The following is a 12,458-nucleotide window of genomic DNA, read 5'->3' on the forward strand; positions in this document are numbered from 1 at the left end:
GTTTGACTTTGACTGGATTTATTTGGATTGAGTTTACAATCAACAGTGCAAATACAATTCATTGTTTCATTCACAACTTAAAAGACAAATAACATTATATTAATGAGTAATTAATTCATTCATTTAGATAAGGAATGTTATAAAACACAAGTACATTCTGGAGGCAAATGAATGGGTAAACTGGAGATGCAACTAAATTGGTTCAAAGGGGTCTAATTATGAAACTGATAGTGATAATGTACATTGATCTGGTATTGTTCAAAAGAAGTCCCTCCACACCATTGTCCCATCATCTGAAAAAACAACATCACAGGACAGTGTTTGGAGAATCACTGGCTGCATCGGGGAAGGTAGGGGGCTGAGAAGGCTAGATAGAGGTGGTGGTCTGGGGAGTTGGAGCTCTGGGCTGGAGAGAGACAACTGGTCCCTGATGTTTCCCTGTTAACACAGAGTCAGCATCAGGGCGTCAGTTGGGAATGTCAGGGTATGGCAGTCGACGTAACCTAGCTCAAGACCAAAAATATACAAGTAGGCAACAAAAAAGTAGACTAAAATCCTTCCAATCCCAATTAAAATGCAACGGCTGTTTAGCATGTTGGTTGGCTGGCTTTAGGACCATGCGGAGCATTGTTCAGAGAGAAGCTGTCCCCCCCACCCTGCCATACCCTAGGTTTAACTGAACTGACGCCACTGGTCAACATTATGACGCATCCTAAAGGGGGACTACTATTCATTTCTGGTTTCTCATGTGTTCTGAGTGTTCACCTGTCACTCGCCCATAACCTAAGGGCTCGCTGAGCCTCTTCAGGCCCAGAGTAGGAACGCTGGCTTTGCACCAGTACTGGCCTGAGTCCCTCAGTACTGTGACTTTGTCCTGGGAAGAGGCAGGCCCGAGACTCAGCCCGTCCTGGTAGAAGTAGTAGTGGATGTGTGGAACCGGCTGACGGGCATTCAGTTGAACGTGACACACCAGGAGCATACAGTCTTTATGGATCAGAGGGTCATTGGGCACAATCTCCAACATGGGCTCTGTCAGAACCTCTGCAGGGGAGAATATAGAACATTAATACTGAAAAATATTCCTCACATACCAACTGGTATTCAATGACCATATGATAATGGAATGATGAGGGCAAATCAACTTTGAAATATGGTTCCACACCCTGCACAAACTCAAAATTACAAACCACACCAGTCACTCAACCTCACCTATGATGGACACTGGAGCAGCCATTGAGATTACAGAGTTGGTTTCCCTCCGTCCATCCCAGGATGCTCTGCACCAATAGGATCCGTGGTGTTGCAGGGTAAGGTTGGTGACACGCAGCTCTGGGCCACGCTGTATCTGAAGCTCCACCCCGTCTTTGTAGAGTATGACCTCTGTCAGTTTGGGGTTGTTACGGACACGACACGTCAGGGTCATTGTCTCTCCAACCAGCATGGGCAGGGGCGGGGCCTGCAGGATGGCCCACCCACCTGACAAAGAGCAATAAGTGATTTTAGTTAACGGGGTGGCGTAGTCCCTGTCTGGCCTGTTGACAGTTACCCTCTATGGTCAGGTGTGCTACAGGTGTAACTTAGCCTGGTTGTCAGTCTGTTTCTGCTTATTTTGCTATTGTTACACGTTTGGCATGACAACAAGAAAGGAGTTGGCTAATACAGACTGCTAACAGAAGGACAATCAAACTAGATGTCATCATGGCTCAATATTGATAGGGGTTCTCTTACCGTCCACCTCTATTTCTATAGGCAGGCTGTGGAGGGTGTGTTGTGTGTTTATCCATGTGGTTCTTAGGCCCTGGCAGTAGTACTTCCCACTCTGCTGTGGCCTGGCCTTCCAGAGGACAAAGTATTCAGACTCCTGGAGCTCCTCGCCCCCCCTGAACCACCGGTACCTCCACTCGGCCGACACATTCCCAGGAACACTGCACTTCAGATGCACGCTCTCCCCTGAGAAGATCCAGGGTAACCCCTTGACTAGTTCAGCCACAGCTGTCTGCGGAGCACTGGTGGGGAGGACTGTGAAGAAATGTTGACAGGTAAGTCTTTCTACCATTTTGAGTAGACTACTACGGCTGTGTTTACACAGGCTGCCCAATTCTAATATATTTTTCCAATAATTGGTCTTTTGATCAATCACATAAGATCTTTTGACCAATCACATAAGATCTTTTCACATCAGATCTGTTTCAGAGCTGATCTGATTGCTCAAAAGACCAATTAGTGAAACAAATATCAGAATTGGGCTGCCTGTGTAAACGCAGCCTACTAGAGTCAGACTTGAGAACAAAATAAGCATAACTTCTGAGCATAAACAGCAACTTGGTCTTATTTACACGATCACCTAACATTACAAATGGCAACTAATGTTCAGCAGTGTATAAGTATTACTCATGAAAATAAACAATTTACATACTGTATTTCATATGATGACATTACACAACACTGGTTTGAAGAGAAGGACTTGAAATCTCAGAGGCCTATGATGGCTGACTACGCAGTTAGCCCAAATATTTTGCCACGAATTGGTATTGCTGACCAATCAGATCAGATCTTTGCCAATAATTGGTAAAAAGATCAGAATTGGTCTGCCTGTGTAAACGCAGCCAGAGAGAAATGTATTTACTAAATACCTTGTAGCTCAGCCAATTGAGGTAGTGTTGAAACAACTGAAACAATAAATAACCATTCATCATTAAAATAACCAACAATAAAATTGGTGATCATTCTGTCAATCAATCAATCAATCAATCAATCAATCAATCAATCAGTGATCATCTATACACATAAATAATGATCTGTAATCTCTATAAGTGGACTGAAAGGAACTCACCAAGGAGGCTGAGTAAGAGCATCATGTTGAGTGTTCTGTTTGTGCTTCTGATGGGGATAACTACAGTACAATCTTTATATATTGTCAGGGGAAATGAGACTAGTTTTCAGTTTCGATTGCAAAAAATACGATGTGAAAGAAACATTGTCTTCCCTTTATTGCATAAGGCTCTTCCTGGCATCTTCAATAACTTTAGGGAAGTTCCGTTTTAGGAATGAGGGAATTACCAAAGCCCTGGGAGGCAACCTCATGTGTGCTGTTTTTTTTAAAACATCTAGCTATGGTAAGCACTTGTGAAATGTTCAAATAATGCTACAGCTTCAAAATACAAGATAACAATGATTTAAAAAAGGGCTCTGGCAGGTGACCCTTGCACCAAAACAAGTTTGATTTCATAATCCATGATCAATAAGTTTGCCAGCCCAGCAAGTATATAAATGTGAAGCTGTGTCACAGTACTCAGATCAATATAAAGTATACCCAAAACATTAGGAACACTTTCCTAATATTGAGTTGCATCCCCTTTTGTCCTCACAACAGCCTAAATTTGTCAGGGCATGTATTCTATAAGGTGTTGAAAGCGTTCCACAGAGATTCTGGCCCATATTGACTACAATGCTTCCCACAGTTGTGTCAAGGCTGGATGTCCTATGGATGTTGGACCATTCTTAATACATACGGGAAACTGTTGAGCGTGAAAAACCCAGTTCAAAGGCACTTAAATATTTTGTTTTGCCCATTCATGGCACGCATACACAATCCATGTCTCAAGGTTTAAAAATACTTCTTTAACCTGTCTCCTCCCCTTCATCTACACTGATTGAAGTGGATTTAACATCAATAAGGGATCATAGCTTTCACCTGGTCCTTCTATGTCATGGAAAGAGCAGGTGTTCTTAATGTTTTGTACACTCAGTGTACATTGCAAACACACTTTTGCTTGCTCAACTTTTTTTCTACTTACCCTAGATAGTCATGTTACTGTGGTGACAAAGCTGTAGACACAGAACGACTTTTGAGTTATTTTATTCATCAACACACTATAAAACAACACTGTCTCAATAAGTTACATTTAAATACAAGACAATATTTAGCTACTCCATACAAAAACAAAACTATGGTTGTGCAGATATATTTTTTTACATTGCTTTTTCAAAAATACCTGATCATTGATTGTGTGCTATCCAATGCCTAGTTATTTCAGTTAGTGCTTAAATTGGATTGAATGGGATTTTAGCTTCCAGGTTTTGGCGAGCATTTGTATCTGATAGTTACAAATGTGATCAAATTAAACATGATAAAATGTTTAAAAAAAAGATAAAATATATAGGTAGTATGTAAATGTACTTTGTGTTGCATCCAAGACACTACTCTTCCAACGCAATGCCTACTGTTCCTTCATATATCCATCTAACCCTGAATGAATGGTTACGACATGGAGCTGAGATCAACATTGTTATGACTATTCTGTTTGACAACATTTACCCACAAAATATTTGTACAAATAAAATACACCACTGTAAATTAAAGCACTTACTAAAAGTACTTCACTTAGATAAAACCATACTAAATATGACGACTGAGAAACGGAAGACTTTCTTCTGACGAAGCAGCTGTTCAGCAGTCAAACGAGTGTAGGGACTTTTAGTATCTTCTAAACTCTGAAATGAAAATAATTTATTTCTTATATATATATATAAAATAAAAAAAAATGAACTATGATATTAATTTAGCCATTTGAATAGTCTAAACATCCTTATCCCCTCTCAAAAGACTGTAGTCTGAATGCCTCAAACAAACCTGGAAAATGTTGAAACAAATAATACAATTACTCATGTAATTATTCTCTACGCAAGACTATTGTATAGGATTTAGAATGACTGCTAATGTAAACTTTACAAGAATTGTGTCTTTATTGCATCCAATAATTAATATCCACACAATAAAAAAATAAAAATCACTTCTCTAAACTGAGTGCATGACTGAACAGGTTTGGCATTTATATATATACAGTGGGGCAAAAAAGTATTTAGTCAGCCACCAATTGAGCAATTTTGTAATTTTCATCATAGGTACACTTCAACTATGACAGACATTTTTTTTTTTTAAAAAGCCAGAAAATCACATTGTAGGATTTTTAATGAATTTATTTGCAAATTATGGTGGAAAATAAGTATTTGGTCAATAACAAAAGTGTATCTCAATACTTTGTTATATACCCTTTGTTGGCAATGACACAGGTCAAACGTTTTCTGTAAGTCTTCACAAGGTTTTCACACACTGTTGCTGGTATTTTGGCCCATTCCTCCATGCAGATCTCCTCTAGCTCCTCTAGAGCAGTGATGTTTTGGGGCTTTTTGCTGGGCAACATGGACTTTCAACTCCCTCCAAAGATTCTCTATGGGGTTGAGATCTGGAGACTGGCTAGGCCACTCCAGGACCTTGAAATGCTTCTTACGAAGCCACTCCTTCGTTGCCCGGGTGGTGTGTTTGGGATCATTGTCATGCTGAAAGACCCAGCCACGTTTCATCTTCAATGCCCTTGCTGATGGAAGGAGGTTTTCACTCAAAATCTCACGATACACGGCCCCATTTATTCTTTCTTTTACACAGATCAGTCGTCCTGGTCCCTTTGCAGAAAAACAGCCCCAAAGCATGAGGTTTCCACCCCCAATGCTTCACAGTAGGTATGGTGTTCTTTGGATGCAACTCAGCATTCTTTGTCCTCCAAACATGAAGAGTTGAGTTTTTACAAAAAAAAAGTTATATTTTGGTTTCATCTGACCATATGACATTCTCCCAATCTTCTTCTGGATCATCCAAATGCTCTCTAGCAAACTTCAGACGGGCCTGGACATGTACTGGCTTAAGCAGGGGGACATGTCTGGAACTGCAGGATTTGAGTCCCTGGCGGCGTAGTGTGTTACTGATGGTAGGCTTTGTTACTTTGGTCCCAGCTCTCTGCAGGTCATTCACTAGGTCCCCCCGTGTGGTTCTGGGATTTTTGCTCACCGTTCTTGTGATCATTTTGACCCCACGGGGTGAGATCTTGCATGGAGCCCCAGATCGAGGGAGATTATCAGTGGTCTTGTATGTCTTCCATTTCCTAATAATTGTTCCCACAGTTGATTTCTTCAAACCAAGCTGCTTACCTATTGCAGATTCAGTCTTCCCAGCCTGGTGCAGGTCTACAATTTTGTTTCTGGTGTCCTTTGACAGGTCTTTGGTCTTGGCCATAGTGGAGTTTGGAGTGTGACTGTTTGAGGTTGTGAACAGGTGTCTTTTATACTGATAACAAGTTCAAACAGGTGCGATTAATACAGGTAATGAGTGGAGGACAGAGGAGCCTCTTAAAGAAGAAGTTACAGGTGACCAAATACTTATTTTCCACCATAATTTGCAAATAAATTCATAAAAAATTGTACAATGTGATTTTCTGGATTCTTTTTCTTCTCATTTTGTCTGTCATAGTTGAAGTGTACCTATGATGACAATTACAGGCCTCTCTCATCTTTTTAAGTAGGAGAACATGCACAATTGGTGGCTGACTAAATACTTTTTTGCCCCACTGTATATATACACACACACATATTTATAGACATATTCAGGGGAAATTTGGTTGTGGTTACATAGACATGATCGTAACAGATGCCTCTCACCAGGGCTTCTGTACTCAGACTTGGAATCAGTCAGGAGTAATACAGGGGATAAAATCAATGGTCTGTGTCCCAACAGTCTTAAAAGGCTTCCGTTCCTTATCTCCTTTCCTTCATGACCATCGATGAAGGCAATATGCCTGCAAACTATCTGGTACTCTTACTAATCAGTGCTGAAGACCGACCAAGAAAGTGGTTTATTTAAGAGTACTGGGGTACAGGCGACTGCAAGCATCTATTTTAAGGATGCATACAATGGGGAGGGTTGGAGTTACACTTCTTGGACCCATTACAGGGAACCTATATGTGCATTAGAACAGGAGGCACTTTCCAGGGTGGAGAGAGAGAGAGTAACAAGTCCAGAGGGTCGGGGTACTGGGGTGTTGGGGGTCAGCCGGCAAACAACTGCGGCTGGAGAGGAGGAGGCAGGAGGTCGTTCTCCACGTTGTCAGCGTCTATGGCAGAAGAGGCGGGGGGGTGCATTTCCAGGGGGAACCTCTCCAACACATCCTGCACTTTGTGCTCCACCCCGTCCCTCCAGTCGATGAGGTCACCCTCCAGGCGGCGAGCTCCCTCCACGACGCGTTCCTGCCTCACGCCCAGCCCCGTCAACAGGTCCAGACGCTCGTTCATCTCGCTGAAAGCAGCACTGCCTGGAGGGGAGGGGGCAGCCTGGGGCCGCTGGGGGGACACCTGGCCTGACATGTGGAGCTCAAACACCTCAGCGCTTAGGTTCAGAGACTGGCCATCCAGCTTCTCTATGAAGGCCACCGCACAGCACTGCAGAGGGACAGAGAGAGAGGAGAGAAAGAGGGGGGTTAGGGGAATCACAAATTATATTCTTAATATGTGTACAGTGTATGTGTATTAGACTTTGTTTGGTACAGCTTGTCTGTCTGTTTGCTTTGCGTACACAGCCCTCTCACCAGGTTGGTAAAGTAGTATCCGTCCTCTCCGCTCATGAGGCGGCTAGGGTTACAGAAGCGGGTGATGTACTGAATGTTGGACTGCAGTCGTGGAGGGTTGGCCTTCAGGATGATGTAGATGAGGGTGGGCAGGAAGTCATCAGCAGATGCTGCCTCCTTCTTGGTGGTATTGATGGCATTGAATATGTGCTTACTGCAGCGCGTGATGCAGGTCAGCTTGTCCCTGGGCACACGCTTCGAGTCCATCTCTATCACGTCTACAGGAAGTCAGGGTGGAACAGAGTGGTAGTTCATGTGCTATGATGACATTATACATTACATGCATGTTCAGTCAGTGTTTGGGTCTCGTTGTAAAAAAAAACTAAAAACAAATGAATACAGGCTAAAGTCTGACCTGTGATGGCTTTGACCACATTATCAGACACCTCAGGAATCTCCTCATCCACAGGGACACACAGCATCTCAATGGTGACCCAATGCAAGGCCCTGCAACCCACACACACACACTTTAGTGAACAGATGTACAAGGAGGCATACAGCAGCTTCAATGCTCATACTCAGTATCATATCAGTGTCATTGTCTTTACCTGATTCTCTTCTGAACATCCAGGTCTTTCTTCTCATCGTCTGTGGTCTCAGGACAAAAGACCTCATCGTAGAGACGTGTCATCATGTACCTCTCTACCTCGTCCATCACACTCTCCACGCGCTCCGACGACCCTGGGGTCAACACGGACACAGGCGGGAAAACAGCAAATGTGAGTCATTCAAGGCCTACCTATAGATAGCTCTCAGAAAGGATCAGAGTGTGTTCATTCTCACCTGCAACTTTATCATCAAGCCCCTGTTTCAAGATATCCTTAATGATCTGGTATTAGAGTATTAGAGGTGAGGACAGGAGAGGTGTACCTTTGTAGTGTGTTTGCAGGCGGTCTGACAGGTTCTGGTAGAAGTCCTGAACACACTCAGACAGCTCATCAGCACCCAGGTCCTGTGGAACAAGAGCGCTATTAGCTTGAAGGGATTGTCGTATATTGTCCTTCATTTCAAGTTTAAGGGAGAGTTCACGCTGAGTTCACGCTGATGTTACTCCAGAGCATTGAGTGAATAACCAAATGTTTTTTTTTCGTTTGTTTTTGGCATCCTTCTGTTCTACGATGAGGAAGTGAAATGGTCAAAAACCCAAGCCGCAGGGGTGAATGAATAGAGGTCACACCCATGGGACTCATCAGGCTCTCCACATTCAGAAGCCACTGGTGCTATTGTAGTGTACTACTCACCCTCTTGCAGGCCATGCTCTCTGTGAAGGCCCGGCACTGTTTGAAGATCTCCCTGCCAGGTTTCAGTGTCTTGAGGAAATTGATGAACTCTCGTGTGGTGCGGTCCATCTCTAAGGGCTTGCGGCTCACTGAGGGGCTTGGGGTCGACTGGGCCTCGCCAGGGACAGAGTCTAGTAGGGTGGAGGACACAGATAATGAAGGGAATGATATGTCTGTGTGTATGTACAATATTCCTTAGGTGGTAGATATAAAAGACTGGCTTTCAGCCAGCCTTTTGATGGAAGCGGAGAAAATGAGGGTGGGTCTTTATTCATCTCATTCTTTACCAGCACAGCTTGCGGCGTTGTGATTTCACAAAACATCCTTCTGCAATCTGATTTTAGCTAGTCCCTTTTTGCTACGCTTCAAATGCATGGTTCCACATGAAAGCAGTTGCCATACCAAGCAGTGATGCAGCCAGTCAAGATGCTGCAGCTTTCAAACTTTTTGAGGATCCGAGGGCCCATGACAAATCTTTTCAGTCCCCTAAGGGGCACCTGTGTTGCGGGTCAGCGTGGCAGATGTGTTGTTGCCTACCCTCAACACCCGGGGGTGGCCCGTCAGGATGTCCAGGATCCAGTTGCAGAGGGAGGTGTTTAGCTTAGTAATGAGCTTCAAGGGCACTACGGTGTTGAATGCTGAGCTGTAGTCAATGAACAGCATTCTCACCTAAGTGTTCCTTTTGTCACAGTGGGAAAGGGCAGTGTGGAGTGCAATAGAGATTGTGTCATCTGTGGATCTGTTGGGGCGGTATACAAATTGGAGTGTGTCCAGGGTGTCTGGAATGATGGTGTTGATGTGAGCCATAACCAGCCTTTCAAAGCATTTCATGGCTCCAGATGTGAGTGCTACGGGGCGATAGTCATTTAGACAGGTAAACTTTGTGTTCGTGGGCACAGAGACTATGGTGGTCTGCAGGAAATATATAGGTATTACAGACTGGGTCAGGGAGAGGTTGAACATCTAGGGAACTGTAGCTGGATGCCCCATGTGACCTTCTTCACAGTGACTGGGGGGCAGAATTCTGAAAGAGGGGGAAAGCGGAACTGTGCTCCAACATTATGCAGAGAAGGGATGCAGTGGTGGTTTGGATCTGCTCATCCCTCCAGTAATGGTAGAGAAAACACTATAAACTGTAAACCCTATCTCATAGACATGGATCCTACCTTTCTTGGGTGGTGTCTTTGCTGAGGGAGTGAAAAACTTAGTCACTGTGTTGACTTTCCGTGACTCCTTAGTTTTCCTCTCTTCAAATTTGCTGAAGGGTGCGATGGCAGGCTGGGACTGGGCTGCCCCCTGGTGGTTGTTAGCGTATGCTGCCTCCTCCTCCATCTGTAACCTGGGACACAGAACAGACATTGGTGTTACTACTACATGATCAATACTGAAGACATACAGACAGTGGTCCCTAAATAAAACACGACAGATAAGGAAAGAATGTCAGAGATTAAAAAGGCAAGAATCATTTAAACTAATGACAGACAGCAACATGACACTGTTCCATTTGCCTCTGTGAAATTGGCTGTTGAAATGTTTATTAATCAATGTTTTGTCTTCGACTCCACCCCTCAATTTTAGCGGGCATTCAGTGTTTGCCGCCGGGCTCCTCGATTTCAAATCGAGTGCTACCTCTGCCAAACCGGGCAGCAGCTGGGGGAAGATGCATAGCAAGCTTGATCAAACAGACAACACACACCTCTCTGCCAGAGCATGGTCCTCCTGGATCTGTTTGTGTCTGGTTTGTTGGTACTCCTCCCGCCAGCACTTGGAGCAGAGGCCCTGCCAGGCCACATTGCCATAGAAACCACATCCCTTCGTACACAACAGCTCTGACTGGTCCACATGGATCCCACGACGTTCCGGCCCATGGCTCATCCCTCACGGCTAGCAAGGATACTGCTGGGAATGACAATAAAAATACAAGACTGTGAATGATGGCATGGTAGAATGATCAGCCGTCAGAAGTAGCCTAAAGCAAACTTGATGGCTATTACTTATTTATCAGGACTTGACACAGTTGAATGCCTACACACTATGGTCCACATTCAGGTTGAGGTATTTGATAAAAAATTATGTTTAGAGGTAGCTAGCATAATGACACATTTCAATTCAAACACTGAAGGAAATCTCAGTGAAATCCAGCCTATATCAAAATATGATTTCATACTGCAGGCAGTGCTTACAACTTTACCACCCAAAGTGGAAATCTGACACATCAATCTGCCCATTTCTGGTGAATATGACTACTGACTCATATTGGTAATGCATGATAAGAAAAACAACACAGGAGGAATTTAATGGATGACCACAAACAATGGTAAAAATGTTTATGGCCTTCTAACTGTAACAAGTTCCAATAGTGAAGCTACACTTGAATTTGTTTGAAGCCACATCACAATGTTAGCTAGCTAGCCATCCTGATGTATTAACACGCTAGCTAGCTAATACCAAATATTTTGTATAACTAACCTACTACTGTGTAATAGCTGCAAGCAATGCACTGAGCTCAGTTCAGCTCTAACTAGCTGATGACATTAGCTAACGTTAGCTAGGCTTCTTCTGGTAACTAAATGTAAACAGTAAACCTTTAAACTTAGCTAAAAAACAACAACAACATCATTTAGTATTCTACAATGTACCCACCTGACCACTGGGTCCTGACCAGAGATAAATTGAACTAAGTAGGGTTTGGCTCACACTAGAAGCTAACGTTTGCAGTTGAAGCGCTGGCTAGCGTGACAGTAATTCCTCGAGGATCCAACAAAGTTGACAAGCAATGCAACAATATCGTTAGCTGGCTAACAACATTCTGCGACTCCTTAGCTTTTAAGAAAGATTATTGAGTGTGGGTAGTGTGGGTTTTTATGCAGCCATTGGCAATATCTGCTACCCACTCCTCTGAACCGAGGTCAAATCAGATTCAGGTTGAATATTCGACAGATATTCATTCGCCTGTAGTTTTCCTTACTTCCACAAACAGGGGTTTAGGGACCGTCAACATAGTGACAAATCAACATTTTCAAATGTCAATAGCTCTTTAACCATTACTCCTAAAACTTTCAAAACTGGTTCTAGCTAAGCCGATGGCATAGACACACATTGCACACACTTGTTTTTGTCGATTTACATCTTGCACTATTTTAAATGATTTATTTACATTTTTGAATTTCAATAGCTCTTTGGTTATATGACCTACTGACTTCAAACAAGGTTCAGAATGTCCACTGACATGTCCACTGATTCTATATTGCACATCCTTTAGTTTGTCCATTTTCATTAATTTGGTCAACTTTAGAATTTTAATAGCTCCTTGGTCATGTGACCTACTGACCTCAAGCAAGGTTCAGAATGTCCACTCAGTGGGCCTACACATTGCACACCCTTTAGTTTGTCCATTTTCATCTCACACGTTTTCCCGTTACTTTTTCAAACTTTCAAATGTCAATAGCTCCTTGGTCATGTAACCTACATACTTCAAACAAGGTTCAGAATGTCCACTCAGTGGGCCTACACATTGCACACCCTTTAGTTTGTCCATTTTCATCTCACACATTTTTACATGAATTTTTCAAACTTTCAAATGTCAATAGCTCCTTGGTCATGGGACCTACTGACTTCAAACAAGGTTCAGAATGTCCACTGACTACCCTTCTATATTGCACACCTTTTAGTTTGTCCATTTTCATGGATTTGGTCAACTTTAGAATTTCAATAGCTCCTTGGT

General features: G+C 43.1%; 2 protein-coding genes across 3 annotated transcripts; both read right to left on the minus strand.

Annotated features, from left to right (window-relative positions):
* Position 1: 1 nt before the first annotated feature.
* On the minus strand, positions 2–2,938 carry LOC118397355 (high affinity immunoglobulin gamma Fc receptor I-like). The gene is made up of 6 exons (XM_035792013.2): positions 2,834–2,938; positions 2,634–2,669; positions 1,729–2,019; positions 1,210–1,476; positions 766–1,041; positions 2–438 (listed from the first exon to the last, which is right to left on the minus strand). The coding sequence occupies exons 1-6, from the start codon at positions 2,856–2,858 to the stop codon at positions 368–370; spliced, it is 966 nt and encodes a 321-aa protein (XP_035647906.1). The 5' UTR covers positions 2,859–2,938; the 3' UTR covers positions 2–367.
* A 905-nt stretch (positions 2,939–3,843) lies between these two features.
* LOC118397357 (rab5 GDP/GTP exchange factor-like) lies at positions 3,844–11,709 on the minus strand. 2 transcript variants are annotated; one of them, XM_035792015.2, is made up of 9 exons: positions 11,378–11,709; positions 10,431–10,630; positions 9,901–10,073; positions 8,696–8,865; positions 8,325–8,406; positions 8,003–8,135; positions 7,810–7,901; positions 7,416–7,672; positions 3,844–7,269 (listed from the first exon to the last, which is right to left on the minus strand). In XM_035792015.2, the coding sequence occupies exons 2-9, from the start codon at positions 10,607–10,609 to the stop codon at positions 6,880–6,882; spliced, it is 1,476 nt and encodes a 491-aa protein (XP_035647908.1). In that variant the 5' UTR covers positions 10,610–10,630; positions 11,378–11,709; the 3' UTR covers positions 3,844–6,879. The 2 variants fall into 2 exon arrangements, with proteins under 2 accessions (XP_035647908.1, XP_035647909.1); XM_035792016.2 differs by having other exon boundaries at positions 10,431–10,633.
* Positions 11,710–12,458: the final 749 nt, after the last annotated feature.

This window comes from Oncorhynchus keta, chromosome 18 (genome assembly GCF_023373465.1).
Source record: "Oncorhynchus keta strain PuntledgeMale-10-30-2019 chromosome 18, Oket_V2, whole genome shotgun sequence".
NCBI classification, from domain to species: Eukaryota; Metazoa; Chordata; class Actinopteri; order Salmoniformes; family Salmonidae; genus Oncorhynchus; species Oncorhynchus keta.

Coding starts and splice junctions, on each gene's coding strand:
- LOC118397355 (XM_035792013.2), bottom strand. CDS start 2,858: ATGATGCTCTTACTCAGCCTCCTTG. Junction 1,477..1,728: donor TATAGAAATAGAGGTGGACG/GTAAGAGAACCC, acceptor GCTCTTTGTCAG/GTGGGTGGGCCATCCTGCAG. Junction 1,042..1,209: donor TGCTCCAGTGTCCATCATAG/GTGAGGTTGAGT, acceptor TCTCCCCTGCAG/AGGTTCTGACAGAGCCCATG.
- LOC118397357 (XM_035792015.2), bottom strand. CDS start 10,609: ATGAGCCATGGGCCGGAACGTCGTGGGATCCATGTGGACCAGTCAGAG. Junction 10,074..10,430: donor GACCATGCTCTGGCAGAGAG/GTGTGTGTTGTC, acceptor TCTGTGTCCCAG/GTTACAGATGGAGGAGGAGG. Junction 7,270..7,415: donor GATACTACTTTACCAACCTG/GTGAGAGGGCTG, acceptor GTCCCTCTGCAG/TGCTGTGCGGTGGCCTTCAT.